General features: G+C 34.6%; 3 protein-coding genes across 7 annotated transcripts; all 3 read right to left on the reverse strand.

Moving 5' to 3' along the window:
• Positions 1-1729: 1729 nt before the first annotated feature.
• On the reverse strand, positions 1730-3020 carry LOC18603213 (phosphoenolpyruvate carboxylase kinase 1-like). Its single transcript, XM_007035046.3, has 2 exons — positions 2197-3020; positions 1730-2074 (listed from the first exon to the last, which is right to left on the reverse strand). Exons 1-2 carry the CDS (start codon positions 2978-2980, stop codon positions 2046-2048), a joined length of 813 nt encoding a protein of 270 aa, XP_007035108.2. The 5' UTR covers positions 2981-3020; the 3' UTR covers positions 1730-2045.
• A 5990-nt stretch (positions 3021-9010) lies between these two features.
• Positions 9011-15705, reverse strand: CRY2 (cryptochrome 2). Of its 5 annotated transcripts, XM_018119536.2 has the most exons (6): positions 15423-15705; positions 14245-15127; positions 12908-13129; positions 11713-12425; positions 10469-11147; positions 9011-9360 (listed from the first exon to the last, which is right to left on the reverse strand). In XM_018119536.2, the coding sequence occupies exons 2-6, from the start codon at positions 14552-14554 to the stop codon at positions 9302-9304; spliced, it is 1983 nt and encodes a 660-aa protein (XP_017975025.1). In that variant the 5' UTR covers positions 14555-15127; positions 15423-15705; the 3' UTR covers positions 9011-9301. The 5 variants fall into 5 exon arrangements, with proteins under 5 accessions (XP_017975025.1, XP_017975026.1, XP_017975024.1 ...); XM_018119537.2 differs by lacking the exon at positions 15423-15705 and having other exon boundaries at positions 11713-12419; positions 14245-15261; XM_018119535.2 differs by lacking the exon at positions 15423-15705 and having other exon boundaries at positions 14245-15261.
• A 901-nt stretch (positions 15706-16606) lies between these two features.
• On the reverse strand, positions 16607-19739 carry LOC18603215 (actin-depolymerizing factor-like). The gene is made up of 3 exons (XM_007035050.3): positions 19569-19739; positions 18354-18619; positions 16607-17054 (listed from the first exon to the last, which is right to left on the reverse strand). Exons 1-3 carry the CDS (start codon positions 19581-19583, stop codon positions 16904-16906), a joined length of 432 nt encoding a protein of 143 aa, XP_007035112.1. The 5' UTR covers positions 19584-19739; the 3' UTR covers positions 16607-16903.
• Between the last annotated feature and the right edge of the window lie 961 nt (positions 19740-20700).

Genomic DNA, 20700 nt, shown 5'->3' on the forward strand with positions numbered 1-20700 from the left:
TGTTCTCTTACATATGTCTCCTAGAGTCTGTCCATTGTTGTTCGGAAGACATTTGATTGCTATGGGAGCGAGCTTCTTCCGAAGGTAACCACGAGAGCACATGGAAAAGATGTCAACCCTGACATTGGAAGTTTTTGCTAGCTCTTGATTTGCCATAGGAACAGAGATTAGCCAGCTAGTTATTGTCTATGTAGAACCAAAGATGAACATGACAAAAAAAACAGAAAGAAGCCTGCCTGCTAGAATAAACGCTTGTTTTCCTCCTTTGATATTTTAGCGGATGAATGATTGGTGGATTCAGTTTTCCTCCCTTGAGGAAGTAATTGATATATACTTCTCCTATTTTCTTAGCCAAAGGAAATAAAAGAAGGGAAAATAAGATAAAGTAATTGGTGTCCACTTCTCTCTTTTTCCTTCATATTCTTCTCATTTCTTATATTATAACAAAACTATAATTTTTATTTTAAGCTTTAAATCACAAATATATATTTATTATAATTAAGAGTATGGGAACATTTAATCTGTCTTTTACCATGTTAAAAATCATCGTCACAAAAAATTGTTTTTTAAAATATTTAACATCATCATAATAATATTCCTATCTTTAATTTTTTTTATAGAATATTCATCTTTGATATTTAATTGGTAATTGCAACAGAAAATATTTTAATATAACTACGGACGACGGTACGGCCCACCCACGTGAATCAAATGGCCTTTTTGTTTTTATGTTCTTTTGGGAGATTGACAGATTTCTTTGCTTTACACTGCTCTTTCTGTGAATGCCACGTACATCACATAAAAATATTTTGTTTCCAGAAGACGTGTCAGATGAAATTATTTTCTTTTTTTTTTCTTTTTTCATTTGTTCTGATTACACGTGCTTTCTTTTCTTCCCTCTAAATTTGATCTTCGTTTTTTTTTTAATTTATAAAATCATAAGTGTTAAAATTTTTTTAATAATTATATCAGAGTATTTGATTCATTAGTTAATATATGATCTCCTATTTAAAGAGTAAAAATTCGAATCTTCCCTCTCCAATTATCAAAAAAAAAAATTTCTTTAATAATTATTTTAGATTAATAATCTATCTATCTATATATAAAATAGAAGAAAATCTAAAGGATAGAGTGTTATGAATTTCGAATGAGTTTTGAATTTATATATAAAAATTTTCATTTATCTGATAATTTATATTTTAAATTAAAAATATGAATTCATGATAATTACATCATGTTATCAAATAATTAAATTTTATATTGAGATTTTTTTTTATTTTTACGAGAAATTTGAAATCAAAAGAAAATTCAATTTTTGAGTTTCAAGTCTTGGTGATGTGCTACAATCAGGAGAAAAAAGAGAGGCAAACTGATTGATTAATTAATTGTTTTTCACTTTCAACAAAAATGGAGTTAAAAAGACAAAAACACTGAAATTCCCCTTGCTATTGGATCAATCCAACCCCTACGATCCTTTCCAAATCTATGGCCAATAAGATTGAGACATAAAGAGAGAAAGTGCTGGGGACTGATGGGTACAACCCAACGCCATCACAATAAAGTTTTTGGCTCCAATGCACTGGCTACAAACACGATGTTTCTCCCACTATCCCAATGGACACTCTGTTTTTACCAACACCATTGCCTTACACAATTACATAATTGAGATAATAACTAAAGATTTACAGATAAAAAAAAGATTCAAAAACGGATTAGTAGATATTTAGAATTAGGTTAAGAGATTCTTCACGATAATTTTTATTGAAAACTCCGAAGTTTATCCTTCGCATACATCATTAGGGTATTTGCGAAGAACAAAAACACCCACTTGCAATCAGTAATTCTCATTCCTTTGTCATTTAGTTATACACACTCTTCTCAAGCTTACCAAAAACACTCGCCTCTTCTACGAAAAGAAGAAATGGAGAAGAAAAAACAAAGCTTCCTTGGAAGTAACAAAAATTCATCCCCTTTTAACCTCTATATACAATACAGTAGCAAATACCCCTTCAAATATTAAGGCCTTGAGAAAAAAGCTTCGAAATTCAGCCTCCAGTTGTTATCCAAGGATGCCCTGTAAAATTTAAAACAAATTAAAATTTAAATTCTAAAAATTAATGGGTATTTTTCTTCTTTCCCTAGAAAGAAGAAAGAAAGAGAAACTAATAATTGGAACATGTGGAAAATTGAGCTTACTTAGAACTTGTTCAGCAGAGAATCTTCTAGAAACATCTTTGCAGAGCATTTTTCTCAGAAGATCCTTAGCCGCCGGCGAAACCGATTGGAAGACCCTGACAGGGAACCTCAGATTCCCTCTCAAAACCGCCTCAAAAATCTCCACAACCGTTTCCCCATAAAACGGTGGAAACCCCGCCAACATTATGTACAGAATGACACCGCAACTCCACACATCAACTTTCTCCCCGTATTCCCTCCCGTTCAAAACCTCCGGCGCCACGTAATACGGGGTCCCCACCACCCCTTGCATAGCCTCCGCCGCCACTTCAGCGGAACCGAAGTCCGTTAGCTTAACGGAATTTTTGGAATCGAACAGAATATTCTCCGGCTTGATATCACGGTGGACGATGCCGAGCTTGTGAATGTGGGCAAGGGCTTGGATGAGCTGGGTCATGATGGGTCGAGCTTGGGCTTCCGAGAAGGGACCATTGTGGATGATGAGATTGTAAAGGTCTTGAGAAGGAGGGCAGAGATCGAGGACCATGTGGAGATGAGAATCGTCTTCGTAGAGGTTGTGGAGGTGAATTATGTTCGGGTGAGGTGAAACTAAAGCAAGGATTTTCGGCTCGTTGAAGAGACATTGGGAGTCAAGAGAATCGCCGGTGGAGATTATACGTTTGTCGATGGATTTAACGGCGAATGATTCGCCTGAGCTCAATGAAACGCACCTGAAAACGACGCCGAATCTTCCCCGGCCGATCTCTTCGCAAACCTCGTAGCTTCTCTTCAATGCTTCAGTCATGGTTTCCCCTTTTCTTCCAGTTGGCCTTTATTTCTTTTTTAATATTAGCAGGGGGTATAAGTAGAGGGTTCAAGGAATGTTTGGGGAATATTCGGGGTAGCGAATAGGAAGACGACACTTGCTGGGATCGAAGGGTGGGAGATACTGTGACCGTTTGTAGACTTTGGATCCGAAAGCTGAAGTCGGTTGTCAAATGGAATTACGGGAATGCCCCTATTTTAGTCGACGTGGAATATCCGTACAGGAAGAAGTCCTTTGGCTTTGGGTTCGGTCTGGCAGTTGTACGGTTCGAGTCGTAGTTAGATACTTTTGGGTTAGGAAATTTGGGAACAGCATCCCGCGAAGTGGGGGCTGTTCTTAAGTTTGCCCAAATATTTTCGCCTTAATTACCATGTGTGCCATCGTTCTCGAATACAAAAACAAATTAATTAATAAGAATTTATTATTATATTAAATGTTAATATTTGATTTGATATCATGTTCGAAATATTTTAGATTTTCAAAATTCTTTAATTGTTTATTTAATTTAGTTTTATTTTTTTTTATATTTTTTTTATAATTAGAGAGGAGAGATTTAAACTTACTTTTTAATTAGAAGGATAATGCACTAAGCAATGAGTCAAATACTTGAATGCTCCTCTATAGTTTATATTTTTTATTTTTCTTATAATTACCCATTCCTTATTTAATTTAGTTTAATTAATAAAAAATTTTCAAAAAAGGTATATTAATAGCATTGCATGCTGAAAAAAGAAAGTATCCAATAAAATTAAGAAATTCATTACATTTGATGTGACAAATTTGTGAAGGGCATGAGATCATCAGTAATTGATAAAACTTTACTTATATGTGGTTATGACTTGAATAATGAGAACAATGTCATCATGGTATTTCTATTTCTCTTTTTTTCTTGTTAGGATTTTTTTTTTGGAGAGGATTATATTAGTTATTTGGTTTATATTGGGAGTTTAAAAATCTTCTATGTCACTGAAAAAGGAATTTAGAATCTTCATAAATAAGTTTGAGTTAATTTTGAATTTTTATTGCGTATCTTATCCAACTGAATATGCTGATTTTATAATTTTTAATATATATTTTATTTATAATTAAACAGATACATGGTAGAATACAAACTTTGTGAATCTATATACGAGTGGATTGATGGAACAAGTATTATGACTAATTAATTAGGACAATATATCTATTGCAAAAGAAAATTTGAGGACTACCTATTAATTAAATGAAAGCCAAAATTTTTTTGTGTGTTTTGATAATGTTATAAACCTGTATAACATGATGATAATTTATCATAATAAGGCTTGCATTGGAATATCTACGGACTTGAATGATCAGAAGGTATGACTATCAATATTTTGTTTGTTTCTTCTTTTGGAAATTGCTTGGTATTTTCGTGACATATGGGGGGCTAGGGCCACCACTCAAGTCATGAAAAGTCAGGTGCTAACATGCAAAGATTTGTCTCGCAAACATGAGCTTACTGTTGGAAAATGGCTTGACAAGTGATGAGTTCCACAATAATTTCAAGCAAGAAAAATATATATTCCACCTCCATTTACCAGAAGAAAAGAATAAAAAAGCATGGAATCGACCAAGTATTGCTGTATGATTCAGATTTTTTTTGTGGATCTAGCCAGCACTTCCATGCCTCCAAAGCAAAGTTTCCTTTCATCTTTTTATAGACACCAAAAAAAAAAAAAAAAAGACCGTGAAAACATCACAATTCTAGTTAAAGAAATTGCCACTAGGGATGACAATGATGTCTTGCCAATTGCCATGTAGGAGAGACAACGCCAATGTCAAAAACAATTTCAGACCATTTGAAGCTTTTTGGTTGGAGCTCATTACGGGCAAACGAGCGCAAGTGGGGCACCTTTAACCAAAGAAATCTGTGATGAAGTCGTGAGGGAAGGGACATGAGGCTTTGCTTTTCAATGACTTTTCGAGTAAGCAAGGGGTGTGTAACCCACAGTCACCCATTTCATATGATATGTATATATATATATTCCTACGGAGTCCGGACAATGTAAGGTAGAAAGCAAGGACGATCATAGAAATATGAAATGGGTAACTGTGGGTTAAAGAGTTGGTGTAATGCTTTCGTGCTTGGACCATTCACCAAATTTTGTTGAAAGAAAGGAAGAAGGTAATTGATTACTTGGTGGACAAATGTCAAAATTATTCTATTCCTCTTTTTCTAATCAATTAACATAGATTACGTTTTCTTTTCATAAAGAAAAAGGAGAATGGCAGAATTACAAGGCTGTTTGGAGCTTACGCCAACAAACAAATCATAAGAACGCAGATAATTTCTTCATACTTTGTTTTCCAGCTCCTCCGAGATGGGGATTTCAGTGTTCTAATAGAAGCTAGCTAGCTTCTGCATCTTGTTTTCGTAACCAAGAGTCAGCTTCCTTTGAAACTGTGGAATCTTTTACACGTGAACTTGCTCCTCGTACAAGTTAACAGGTCAACATACTAGACCTGATTCCACGACCATGAACCAAAATCCCAATTGGCTTATGTCCAATTTCTTTGTTAGTTTATGACTTAGCTTCAGAGAAAATAATAAAGTCTTTAAGACTTCACTGTCACTTGCCGCATTGCGTCCCCAATTGAAAATTTATTTCGAAAGTCTCAACGTAGAGACCGAGGACCCTAGTCCATGTGGATTGACAGACCTAGGAAGCTCAGCACAAAGCAAAATATCCCACTAGTAATAAACTATTTTTATGGCCAGCCTGATTGTTGTCATTCTTTGTCTCCTACTTCTTTCTTACTTTCGTTTGAGGACAACAATATGGTGAGTCATACAGCAGTTTCCAGTGAATTTCCATGCGAAATAATGTTTTGATGGGGTCACTTTGTTTTTTTCCATGTTTTATCATTGTAATTTACTGGCAAAGGATTGGCAGTGCTTTCATGTCCACCAAAAACCAAAGATTTGTACAGATCAATGACCACCCATTTTTACTTGCTTGTGTAGTTTGCACCAACGTTAATTGACTGCAATTCCTCAATTTAAAATGGTTATATATGATTCCTTTTGGATATATAGTTGCTCACGTAGGCACCATGCCGCTTCTAGCAGTATAACAAGGACAAAGAACTAGGGTAAATAAACAAACAAACAAAATCCCTCCATGCAATTAGTGTCATGGTGAGTCATCGAACCATTCATCGTATTTCCACGAATTTCATTTCATTACCTAATCCACATTCTGATTGGCTTTGTCTTGATCTAGCAACCCTTAATCAAAATCCAATTACTTAATTTAAACAAAGTAATCTTAATCAGCCATTGATAATGTCCTTGGACGGCCTTTGTCGTAACCAAAATTCTAAATCCCCAGAAGATACCATACGTTAGTATGAACACAGTATTTCCAGCTGTCGATTAATGTGTTGATATTTTCCAGGAATGAATTTTGTTTAAGCAAGCTGATGATGATGAGGTTTTTGTAGTTTTATGGCTGATTGATGAGGTTGGATTCAAGGTTTGACATAATCTATCATAGATAAAACTTTTGGGGACAAAAACGTTTTCCCTACGATACTTATTAAAAGCAATCAACCTTAGAATTATTGTCCACAATATTATTATAATTAGTATTTGCATACGCTAATTGACAAAACAGTCAACTTACTCAAACAAAAGGATTCCATTTTGCTAATCTACGCAACTTCTTGGCTGGAAATTAGCAATAAAGACATTTTAGAATATGTTATAACTCGATTATGCACTCACAAGACAAGAGCAGAATTAGGAGTTTTTCTTAGTGATGTCATATTTTAAATTTTTTTTCTCGATCTTAGATTTATTGAGAAAGTACTCAGATCAAATTTAACATGACTTTACTTAGAAGAATATTATTAAATATCATGGTTAGTAGAATTTTGTTGTTATTATTCAAGATTTGAGTCTTGTGACACAATTTTTTTTTAAAATATCTTTTCATGATTTATTTATTTAAAATTATAAAATTGGTTAAAAATTACTATTCATTAGTAAAAATTAAAATATTAAAATTAAATTAAATATGATTTTACATAATAAATTATCAGGTTTAGTAACTAACAATATGACAATTTTCTATTCATTAATCAAAACTAAATATAACCATCCACAAACCACATAAAGTTTAATACAAAAATCAAATAATATATCTACAAAAAAAAAAAAAAAAAGAAAGACTCACTATTTCAAGATATTATTTGACTTGTAATACTATATTTTCTATTAGTTGGATTATAATTATGAATCCAAATTATCAAACTAATCAAGAAAATATTTAGACATGAAGTATTTAAAAACTTAATTTGGGTTGAAAATTACTTACAATTGAAGTCTAGATGAGTTGTTTTGACAGAATGAAAAACACATTTCGAGGACCAAGAAGGGGAAGGATTTGAATTGTTAGACAGAGAGAGTAGTTTAAGTTTTAACTTTTTTAATAAAATCTTAAATTATAGAAGAAATTTTTTTTTATCTTTCCTTATAGTATTTAAATATTAATACATAAATTACTTAATTTTTGATAAATCATTTTTATTTGGAGTCTTTGAGCACACTTCTTGTAAAATTGTAAAAAAAAAAAAAAATAAGTTCATTAGTATATTAACTACCCTAAATCTCGAATAAATTGTGTAAAAATTAAAATATTTTAAGAAGTGAGTAGTGTCATGTGACACCACTCCTTCCAACATGGGTCCGTCAATGCTGCAAGGTTAATTACGGGTTTACAATACTTTCAAACATTTGATGATGCGTTTTTTTTTTCACATATACTGTAAAAAAATTCTTTTATTTAACTAAAACGAAAATGTAAATGCAATCACACTCAATGTCAACTGTTTTTTTTTTTTTTGGTCAATATGATAGCTGACTAGGCAAGTCGACATGATCACATGACAGATCCAAAACTCAAAATAACCTTCTCTACTTTTCTTTAATTGGAGTATTTTTTCTAAAATCCTCTTCTTTTTCTCCAAGCCTGGAAAAATAGAATATTTAAATATAATAAAATTTCAATTTTTTAAAAATTTAAAGAAAACATGTTTTTTTTTAAAAAAAAAAAACTATTCCAATTAAAGAAAAAAGGAGGAGAGAAGTGGAAAATAGTTTCTTTTTAGTGATACCGATGACGGATAATTTTGAGTTCTGATTTTGTCATATGATCATCTTATCCAATTATGTCATATATCACGTGAATAAAAAATATTAGTTGACATTGGGGTTTGCCGACAATTAATTTTTCATTAAGATTAAGAGTTTATTTGATTTAAATTAAAAATTTAAAAACTGTTATGAACCCCCAATAAATAATTGAAAAGCTTAATTGAATAAACGGGTGTAGTACATAAACATTTTAAAAAAATTTAAACCTTCTTTTTAATACATTAGGAAGAACACCAATTAATAAGCAGAACAAATTTTTTTATGCGGAGTTTGTTCGAACTTAATTTATAATGTTATTATGTGGACTACTATAAGGGGTAAAAACATTCAACTATCATTGTAGTTAAACAGGTTATTTTCAGAATTTAATGTTTATTTTCTTACTCGAAAGTTAGAATAATATGTAATTTCGTAAAATGTTTCCCCACACATAAAGGGCCCAGCAGAAATTGGGCTTAAGCAGACCGTTCTAGACCCGAGATCATCCGCCCACCGTTACCCAAAATGAGGCCCAATATGTGGCCCACTAAGCCCACTTCCGTTGTTAGTGAGCAACTCCCACAGGTTGGGAGACTGTTCAATTTTCTTTCCCCTCCTACCAAATATGGTCTTATGATCAGCGTAGAGACAGTTGTTTTGAATGAAGTGCAGTCGGTAGAACCTGATGCAATACGACCCAAACTCCAGAAAACAGATGTGTGAGGGCATAATTTCTCACTCTCAACCTGCATCAGAATGCATTTGTACATGCAGCATTTTTTGGCCTGTCTCTATCATTCCAAGTAACTATGTATGCAACCATTCCTCATAAACATGGATTGACTGATCCCAGAGGCACAAAAATACTAGATTTCATAAACCACAACAACAAAACTAAAGTCCATCAAGTGCAAAACAGCTTACTAGACTTACTAAATGTCCTGGATTACATTCATCAGAGGTATAAGAGGGTAGATAAAAGATAAAGACAGCTTTGTTTATTTGCTACAAGACCTAACCTTAATTACATACGTATAAACTTGTTTGCAAGAACGTATGGGTGGGATCGTTGTATACTAGGAGCAACAGCTAAAAGGGCAGGATATGCAGACAGCCGATTAGAGCATGTGATGGGAAACATTGAGTTAGACGGGCCAAAATGAAACAGAGACCTCTTTGATTTTCTTGATCAGTAGGACATTGCCTGGGAATAGGAGAGAGATACCGGCACTATTATCTCATAGCTCCTGCAAAGTTCATAGTATGAAATTTCAACAGATGTTTTTGAAGTTAGAATGACTGACGTTCCTATGTTTTTCTCTCCATTTTTTGCCATGAAAAAGCCATTCTGAGATAATTTCATTTGAAGTCAAGCTGAAACTTTATAAAAAATCGATCTGAGGGCTTAATTTCTTAGCACAATAATGCGGATTCTTTAATCATTAAAATGGTTTGAAACAGAAGTAATAGGCTTGGAAAATTTGGATCAGGTTCATTGGTTGGTACATAATCCCTCTGCCTAAAGAGTTGGGTTCGAATCCTCCCTAATTATTAAAAAAAAAAAAAATGGTTTGAAACAGAAGTTATAGGCTTGGAAAATCTGGATCAGTTACAGGAACAGCTTTGTTAGTAGAGGTTTGACAACATGATTTCTATTCTCTTAGTTTCTCCCCTTCTATATTCAACATCTTTCCAACTTTACATAGCAAAGCAACAAAGACACTGCAATCTTAGAGTAAGTTTGCAAATGGATAAGATTTGTTGCACCATCATATTTTCTTCTATTAGCTCTATTCCTTTGCTTTATTTGTTTTCAGAAAGTATAAACCAAAATGGTCGTGATGAGAACAAAACACAGACAGCAAAATATTAGTTTAGCATACTAGTTTACTTTTCCAGTAAAATGCAGCAGCAATGCCCATAACCAAGCAAGCTGTGGTTTGTTTGAAATGTTGAATGATTGAAGGAAGTGTTCTGAATAGCCATGAACAAATATGATGTACTTACCAAAACAACTTAGCTATTTTCTTTTCTTGAAGAGTAGTTTATTGCAGGAAATTACGGAATATTGTTCAAGGTCATGGATTAGTATCATATCAAAATTTCTAGTGGTCATTTACGTGAAAGTACACTAATTTCACTTACATCTATCATGATCGTAATTCATGACACTTTGGCTCTTAGAAAAAGGCTTAAGTTTGCAGCTTGGATCAATCTCATATATTAGACAGATAATCAAAAGAACTAGAAACGGATGCAAGGCTTTGCAGCTTCTCAAGTAGCCAAACTATAAATTAACTGCAGTTACTTACTGTTTTTGCTTGAAGTCTGATCCAAGTCAATCTTTTCTTGCCATGATCGCCTCAGATCAGAAGATTCATACTCCTGCAAAGGTCTGCCATCAGATGAAGAACAAGATTGGGGAACAGAGAATGAGATTCTGCTAGTACTCTGCCCCTTAGATGCTGAAGATTCAGCTGTCGAGCATAAGTCTTCTTCTCCTCGTGAGGTCCCTGCTCCTTTATTCTGATTTTTCAATTTATCTGCATTCAACCTTTCTTCTTCCACATATTTTGCTCTCTTCCTACGCGATGAACCATTGTTGCAATTTTGAAATGATGGCACCCTCTGATCATTAGATGAATATGTTGGACAAGAAGATTTTTCCTTCAGGATAACTTTTGGGATGGCGGAAGTTTCAATACCATCAGAATTATCAAAAACTTCTTCACTCATCCCATCTGAAGTTGCAGCCTTTGCAGCTGCTTCCATTTCCCACATTTTAAAGATGGCTTCTGTCAGATGTTCCCTAGCTGTATCCATATCTATTATAGGTTTTGGATAGTTTAAGCCCAACTCAACACCTGCAGCTTTAAGCACAGTAGGAGGTGCATCCCAAGGATGATGTATCCACTCAGTTGGCATCCTTGCTAGCTCTGGCAGCCATTGCCTTACATATTCACCTTCTGGATCAAATTTGGAGCCTTGAATCTAACTCCAAAAATCAACATAAAATGAGGCCAAAAGATATGAAACATAACTTATAGATTCAATTGACAAGATCTATCTATATTTTTAGTAATGCTTATTAACACAAGTAATTTTCCTCAATTAGAAAATTTGCCGACTGTTTACTAATATCATTTGCTTTTGCAGATTGGGAATCATGCTAAGGAAAGGATCATATTTCAAAAGTTCGTATAACATATTGTGGCAACTTCAATGGCACATCTATAACTGATTATTTTATTCATTGTAAGGATGAGTTTGCACTTTTAAACTATCTGAGTAGGCAGAAAGTTATGTTAGATTTGCAAACTGCAACAGCAGTCCAAAATTAGCAGGCCTTTACCTATATTTCCAAACACTGAAACTTGATGAAGATACTAACTAACACACACAACATAATCAGATGCAAATGAGTGTAAAATCACAAGTTACTGTAAATATAAAATGCATGGCCTCAGAATTGAAGGAACCGGAGATATTTGTTGTACTCTGCATTAGATTGCTACTTATATTCAAAGTTAATAAATTAATTAGGGAACTCACACACCTGTGGGCTGTCTAATCGTTCTAGCTCATGACCATCTGGTAAGCTCCCAGATATGTACTGCCAACCAAGAATATCGCATTCCAAATCTGCATCCAAAAGTGTGTCCCAGAAATACTTCATTCCCCATTTCCATGGAAGAAGAAGAAACTTCACTGCAAAACTTGAAACAATCACTCTTATTCTGTTGTGTATCCAACCAGTTGCCCAAAGCTCTCTCATTCCTGCATCTACCAATGGATAGCCAGTCCGACCTTGTCTCCAAGCCTTAAAATGGTTCACATCAGCATGCCAAGGAAAAAACTTCAAGTTGCTCAACAATGATCGCTCATGAGTGAATGGAAAATTGAAACAAAGATAACGGGAGTATTCTCTAAACCCAATGGCCTTTAGAAAAAGTGTTACACTTTCTTCCCCTTGAGAGTTCTGTTCTCTTCTCCATAGTATCTGCTTCATCCGTGCACACTGGAAAACTTTCCTTACACTTAGCTCTCCAAAATGAAGATACGGGGACAAAAGTGATGTGGAGTTGCCCCCAACCTTTAGCCTATTATTTGAATAGTTGAATAGATTCTGTTCAACAAACTCAGTTAGAGCCTTATCAGCATTGCTCCAACCTGGAGACCATCCTCTTCCTAACAATGCATTGCTAGATTTTTCAGATTCATTTTCAAGGCCCAAATCTTCAAGAGAGAACCTTTCTACTGTTCCTGTCACTAATAAGGAAAGAATTCAGCAAATAGTTACTCATTTTGCATGTATACATCACACACAGGTCCTTCATACATATTTCATCTTCGTTTTCGTCAGTCCTTTGTACATAAATACATATTAACTTACACTGTGCATGTTTTGCATGACAACTTCATATGCATCTAAGGAAAACAGTCTATCAGCAGCTCAAGGTCATATTTTTGCCCCTAAGAATGAACAAAGTCATGACTTCTGTAGGCGGTAACAAGCAAAGAAATGCAATGCATATACATATCTGTAAAACATAATTTCTTCAAGGAAGACAAATTCTTAGCAGAAGACCAGGATGATGTGGTTGCCACTCAAATTATCATATAAAAAGAAGCAGATCTGTCATCTTCATTTCAATACTATTGTTTTCACCAAGTTAGTTTCCAAACTGAAAGTTAATTGTACAATCAAGAATGAACCACACTGAATTACATGATATTCTGTTTAAATTTACCTGCAGCTGGCACCAATCTCCACGGGGGAAGAAGTGGAATGGGTTCGGTTTGCATGTTCAAGCACTTGTCCCAATATGCATCAAAGGTCGTAAAAGCTTGCCCCTTCTCATCATATATCTCCCATGGTTCATATAACAAATCGCCATTATAGCTTTGCACAGAAATGCCAATCTCTGCCAGTTTCTCTTTGATGCCATGATCACGAACCAGTGAAACAGGATCTGGAGAAGGACAGTACACGTGAAACCATATTACAAGACCTCTCAAAGAAAATGAATGGAACAAGAACAAAATCCGGCAGCCAAACTTCTCATCCATAAAGGAATTATGTACTAAACTAGCTTCTGGGGGTAAATAAAGAGTTGGTTCCAACTAAAACAAGAAATTACTTGTGTTTACACATGTGGAAATCAACCAAAGCAGGGAAATGTCAAGGCATCACACCAGGACAAAGAAGCAATGAGATGTGGCAACTCCAGAAAGTATCCTCTCCTAGGGAAAAGATGAAAGAGAGGGAAACAAGCACTCTGCCATGAGAAATCCATTACCATTCTGAGAACACAAATAATCCATGCTTAAAATTTTCCTTCAACTTCAACGAGCAGTCGTTTTGCCATGACAATTGTGCCGCAAAAGGACAAGTAGTCATTCTTTTTTGCTTCCTTTTGGATGCATGCTTGTGTATTTCACCTTTTAACTCAAAATATTAGATTGCATTTGGCAATAGTTTAATTCTTAGACTCTATTTTGCAGATATATAAGCATAACCATGATCTCAAGGTAATTTTATGATGACAACTATGCTTCTTGTTTATTACTTCCATCCAATTTCATTCTTCAATGTCTCTGAACTTTTAAGCAACAGTTTTTCTCAATTAATTTTTAAACATTTGAATAGCTCACGATTTAAACTAAACTTGTAACTAACTTCTATGATCTATCAAATTTTCCTTTTATCTCCAATGTCTCTGCTTAATATTTTCTCCATTTTCAGGGGACAAAAAGGATGGGAATGGGGACAGGAAATTATCTTCCATGAAGACAATCATCAAGCTTCAGCAAGTAAGTTAATGATGATGACAAGATTGGAAGTCAATAGGCGAAGCATAAATTATCCAACAGAAGCTTAGAGTTTGATTGAAGCAACTACAATCTTGTTAGAAGCAGTAAGCATGTCTAATAGAGGCCATTGCAGTTACAATTAATAGGATTCCAGGGATACCAACAAAGATATCACATCAGAAATTCAAAGTTAAACATGCTTCACTAATATATAGCAAATTAAAATTTGTATCAGTTTAAAACAGCAGCATTGATCAGAGGAATCAGAATATACCATAAAGATGGTTAAATACTACTTTTGTTGCCCCAGTAGCGTTGATGCAATCCAAAAGAGCCGAAAGAGTGCTTTGGGTCTTAATCAGCACAAGTTCAGCCCCAAGAGACCTCAAGGACTGCTCCAAATGAGCAAGAGATTGCTTCAGCCACCATCGTGAAACTCGACCTGGGTAGAACTGCCCTTCCTCTTTAGGGCACCATATAAAGACAGGAAAGACACTACCATTCCTTGCAGCAGCAGCTAAAGCAGGATTGTCATCAATCCTGAGATCCCTCCTAAACCAGACTATCGTTTTACTGCTACTCATGTTGAACTAACAAGATCTTTCAGATAAGACTAAAGTGTTTGGATTCAAAAAGATATAAATAATCTCTATGTCTTTCCTTCAATCCAACACATGAACATCAAAAAAGGTGTAATTTGCACAAACTCCTCCAAGATGGTTTTATGCTACAAAGAAACCCAAACTTGAAACAAACTCAGATTTGCTGAGCACTTATAAAATATCTCAATAGCAACTCGTGAACCCTAAACTTAGAAATACTAGGTTTTGGCTATCACAGTGAAAATTACTTGTTGCTGCTATAACCACAACAAACAGACTACACGGCTGTTTGCAACTTCTATCCTGCTCTTATGTGTCCAGGATATCCAACCGAGTCTTGCTTCAATTAGGCCTTCCCTACATGTCTCACCGATCCACAACTCCACCAATCAAACACCAGAACCTCTACAAAATATCTTCTACTCCAAGAAGTTGATGAAGACCTCCACCAGAACCAGTAGAATAGACAAGCGAAAACTCCACAGAGGAAGCAATAGCCTTGTTGACAACAACCTCTTCAAATCCAAGAGCACCGTTCTTGAACTTTCCTACACTCTATATACAGTGGAAGATCAGATTTTGTATGAGTAAAGAAAACAGATCCGAGACACCAGAAAGAGAAATCAGTGATTCCTTAATAATTCATATTAAAGAATGTTATCCACAAACAAGGACAACTAAATCTAAAAATAAATATATAAAAGATTAACCAGACCTAGTTTTTATACAAAGTTAATTGCTGAACTACTTGACCCCATGTAGCTAGTAGCTAAAAACTCAGCAAAAACAGACAAAAAATTATACAGGGTTTGGTAACAATTATGATTGATGATATTTCTTCATTACTTACAGTACATTGTACAGTGACATTCCTTTGAACAAATGGAACTGGCAACGTCTTTATGCGAAGAGAGTGGCTTGTGGATCCTTATTTGTGTCAATATCACGTGGGCTCGTATAATATTGATAGTGGTGGGTGACATATCTTGTCTGCTTTGTGGATCAACTGTAGCTTCTCAAGATAAGGTCTTTCTCTGTCTCATTCAATTAACACACACCCAGACACCCTCTCTCTCTTTCTTTCAGGGCTGTTGAGTAACTCTTCGGTCAATAACAGTTTCGTCTTTTCCATACCAGCAAAGGCTCTTTATTATAACTGTTAACTGAAGCATATGCATTCAACATGTTGGGAGTAACTTGCGGCTTCCCAAGTTTGTAACTGGTGTTTCTGGTGATTTCATTTATTCTATGTAGAAAGATTTTTGCCTTTTTGTAAGCCTTGCAATTTGCTTCGGTCTTGCTCTGGGAAAAACAGCTTTTAGTTGAACAGGACCACAAAGTGTGGACCTCAATTGGGAAAGGGCGAAAATGAGAGAAGAGCTTAAATACCCAGCAAGTTTTAAGTTCTTAAGCATTTGGTCCCATTTTCCTATCTTCTCGTAGACCTTGATGATATTAGACTTTTTATCATTATCTGCCATGATCATATGCAGTTGAAACCTAAAAATCTCCACCTAAAACCTATCACTTCCGTCACAATGAGTCCATGACATAAAGTAAAATTTGCTTATTTTGCATAACTAATTGCCTACAACAGTTGCAATTACTGTCTACATGTGATATGAATGTTATCCCCATTGTAGCACTGCTAAGAAGTCAAAAGTGACCAAATTCATCCTAGCATGCTAGCTTCTTTATCACGAGGTTTGCAGAAGATTGATTTTCCACCGTGACCAAGCGACTTTCGCCCATCCTTGTGGACTTTAAAGGCATTACCAGAACGGGAGCCAATAAAGAAACAACCTTTCCTGTGTTTGGTAGACTAGTTCTTTTCAACTATCAGAACTCCATAATAAAACAAAGCATAGCAAACAAATGCCAAAGGATCGGTTCAATCAAAACCAAAAAATACTGGGCCCCGGTTGTTGATTTATTTGATTCAGTGATCGTGACTATAGAAATTATTTATACTTTGACAGCCCTATAAGACTAAAAAAATTTATCGGAAAAGGCTCCGATGAACAGGAGGACAAATGATTGAAAAACCATTTCATTAATAAGAGTCAAGTATCCATAATCACACCCATTTTCACCTGAGAAGCATCATGGCAATGAGGAGCCCAAAGTCCCAACATACCTCAGATGTTTGAGCCCCGAGCTCCAAATCAGCCTTCCCAAGGTGTTATTTAACGTTGACAAATTCACGACATATGTACTGTGAGAGACAGATAACCGCACTTAATTCAGCAACTAGCTGAAGCAGGAAACGATCCTAAAAGCAACTCTAGGGAGTTTCCTAAGCATGTGAAACCCATGAACGGGAGTGAATGCTTAACGTGCACGCTCCCTGATCACCTCAAGATCCATTTCAGTGGGGTCAGTTGCCTGGATTTCATAATGAATGCCCTCCAGTTCCCTCCTGAACCTGTCCTTCGATGTTGCGTAAAGCATCTTGGAACGGATCCTTGAAACAGAAGGAGACCTGCAGAAGAACATAAAGTCAGACATGTATACAAAAAAACGGAGATGACAAATAGAAAAATGTGCACCAGTTAATTCACTCTTGTTTTGTCTAACAATTCTACAAAAAATTCAACTGTCACCAGCAAGAAATGAAAACTAATTTCATGATTTTCCCATCACCGCTTTGCACACTCAACCAATTTTAAGTTTATGAACCTTGATGAGGAAGCAAAGCACATATTCTTGGCTCAATATTGCATTACATAAGCAAGGAATGCACTGCAAAACAGGACCACAGATGAAGCACCTTGTAATCACTCATAACATTCTTTGCTTACGGAAGCATAGAAGCCACCACAAAACCAACTCAACTCCAAAGTTGAATCTTATTTAAATATATTACACCTTTTATTAATATAAACTCCCTCTTTCTCAATGCCAGAAGGAATGGAAAAAATAATTAAGCTGCCAGATCAGCTTGCCTTCCAGAAAACAAAGGCAAAATTGCACGAATCCAGTAGATAGTAAAAACAAAAGAAAAATCCAAGACATCCTAGTTTTCTAAAAGTGTAAAGAACAGGAAAATCAAATCCAAAGATAATAAACAAATTTTGTGAACAGCAACTGCATAGAAGGAAATCTGACTTGGGGTGAACAAGAACTAATATCCAAAGTAAAAAAGATGATTTGATTTTTGATGGAACCTGAGGACAAAATGTAATCTCATAAGAAGAAGTATTTTTATATTCACAAACACAAAAGCAGCATTGCAAGCATGACATCCATGAATTCAACCACCACCAATATTTGTTCCCCTCTCCATATCTTTGCATGGAGAACAGAGAGTGCAAGTCAAAGGTTTGTACATTATTCATGCATCATCATCATTTGTATTTCTAGCAAACCTAACACCATCTACAATAACCCCAGTGAGGAACACAGTTCTAAGAAAGTCCTTAGAAAAACCAACAGAATTCAAAACCTTAGGCTCCACATATTAACAAAACATAAATGATCAAATTTCAACCAAACGATTATTGGCAAACAACAAAGCAATGGAGCTATACCTATATGGAAAGGGGTCAAACAATTGTATTAACCATAAACACCTCCATTTTCAATCAAATTGAACTACACAAGGGGCAAGCAATGGTATTGAAGTTTCAGAAGCCAAGCAGAAAAAGAGAGAAAGAGGAGGAAAGAAAGAATGAGGGTTTTATAAACTTATAATTTAGATCAGATTCAGTAAGTTACAATGCAAATGTGGCACAAAATTTTGACAGAATTGAATTATTTTGCAATTGAAAAAGATACTGACCATGCAATGAAAAAGATCTTGCTCTTCTGGCAGTTCTCAGAAGTCACAAAATCAAAGTCATAAACTGCATATCGGCAATCATTCTCAGGCATTGAGGCAGTGAAATCATCATAGCTCTCAGCTGGACCCCCAGTCTTTTCCACTACAACCTCATTTTTCTTCTCATCAATCTTAAAGATCACATATCGGAACACCTTCTTCCTCTGCAGCTCCATGTATGTGCTTTTGCTGTGTTCAGCCACTCCCATGCCAGATGATGCATTTGCCTGAAAACCAGAAACAAATGTTTGATGTTTAATGCTTACTCCAACAAAAATGGACTAGTGTTATCTTTCTATTTTAAAAACCACTACATTTTTGACAAAGCAGAACAAACTGCCATCAATGAACCCTAAATAACAGGTCCACGATGCAAAAGTACCTGATACAACATGGAAACTTTCACAAAATTTAACAATGTTGTAATATAATATTTTCCAACACAATCATAAATTCTTAACTCCATGACTATTCACAGATGCCATATGGAAATTGTGGCTAAACGAACCAATCCAACATAATTTAAAAGCCTAATCCATTGGCAAAAAAAACCAATCCAACATAATTCAAAAGCCTAATCCTGGTTCCAATTCCAGGGCCCATTTATTTACAGCAAGATGCAGTTGTAGCATTACAATTGGAGACCAAGATGCACAAAAAAAGGACCAAAAAAGGCAAACTTTTACTTCAACTTAGCTTGGATAGACCTAGAAAGACACTATTATGAGTACAAAATCAAAATCCTATTTTCCTTCAAGCTGTGTTCTTGTGAGTAACTTCACTTCAACTAAGCTCAATTGGATAGCAGCAAAGTACCAACCTTGACTTAACACTCACATCACATTTTAATTAATGAAATCGTAACAGAAATCTAATCTTATAATCCATTTTTTCAAGAACCCAAAAAGGAAAAAAAATTGAAACAACTACAATTAAAAAGCTAAGATCTAGCTAACCACGAAAGATTCAGTCTTTACACACACACAGACACGAGAAAAGAAATAACTTACAACAAAATTGAAAGCTGCCCATATAATTAAAACCTTAACTTTGTCTAAGGGTCAACATGGAAAAAGAAAAAAACAGATCTTTTTAAGCTAAAACAAAGAGAATAAAAAGAACCCAAACTAAATTAGATCTAAGAGAATCGAAAGGAAACAAAAAACAGTGACTTACTCTTCTAAAAGCCATGGCTGCTTCAAATGAAGAAATAAAGTGGGTATTTTTGGAGAGAAGGGGACAAAGAGAGAGTTCTTATGGAGAGAAAATAAGGAGAAAAAGCAGCCACCAGAAAGAAGAAAAACTACGAAACTATTTTGAATACTTAACAAAAGGAATTTTATTTTTCTTTCTGAGAAAAATAAAATGAAAAAAAGAAAAAGAAAAAGATCCGTGTTTTGAGAGGAAAGGGAAGGGGCGCGTCGTGTTCGATTCTTTTCTGACAATGACGGGCTTCATCATCCTCTTTCGCTGACATGGCTATTTTTTATTGATCCATTTTCTGTAGCAGTAAAAAAATTTGTTTTTTATAATTTTTTTATTGATTTTCTATTTTTTGGTAGAACATAAATTTTTTTTGGTGTAAAATATGACCTGATAAATAGATTTTATTATTTTTGAATTTATAATATTTTTATTTGAAATTCTAAAGTGTGATCTTTTTATCAGGTCAAATGTTATATAAACAAAAAAGAAAATTAGTGCTTAATTTTAATCCCACAATTAAAATTTAATCACCAAGACCAAGACCAAGACCAAGACTATTTCACCCAAAAGGAGATCACTAAAATTTATCTTGGCGAAGCAAAGCAAAGACCCACAACCCACGCATCAAGACATGTCCTTGTCCACGTCACTATATTATTCCATGTTTAAAGTTATAAAGGAAAAAACAAGGACAAATCCTTGTCCATGTCACCATATTATCTTTATATTACGGTTGATACTTTCCATTTAAAATATTCATTTATTCAATAAAAAAAAATTCGTACTTATAAATTCAAAATCACTTTCTTTCACTCATATAAGTGAGGGATGCACCTTGGTTCGGATTTAAATTAAATAATTTTTTATAAAATTTATCACGAATTTACATTTTTAATTAAAAAAACATTTTATTTTAAAAAATCATGACTTGAGTGAAAAACTTATAACGTGAAATGAAATTATAAGCAATTATGAGTATGAAAATGATGGATTTTTAATTACAGTTTTTAGCATCATACCAGGGAAGAAAAAAAAGTTTTCGATATTGAATTTGAAAAGCCAGCAACAACAATTGTCAAAAATAAAAATCCACTCCCCTTTA

The sequence above is a fragment of the Theobroma cacao genome, chromosome 4, assembly GCF_053813885.1.
Source record: "Theobroma cacao isolate CCN51 chromosome 4, ASM5381388v1, whole genome shotgun sequence".
NCBI classification, from domain to species: domain Eukaryota; kingdom Viridiplantae; phylum Streptophyta; class Magnoliopsida; order Malvales; family Malvaceae; genus Theobroma; species Theobroma cacao.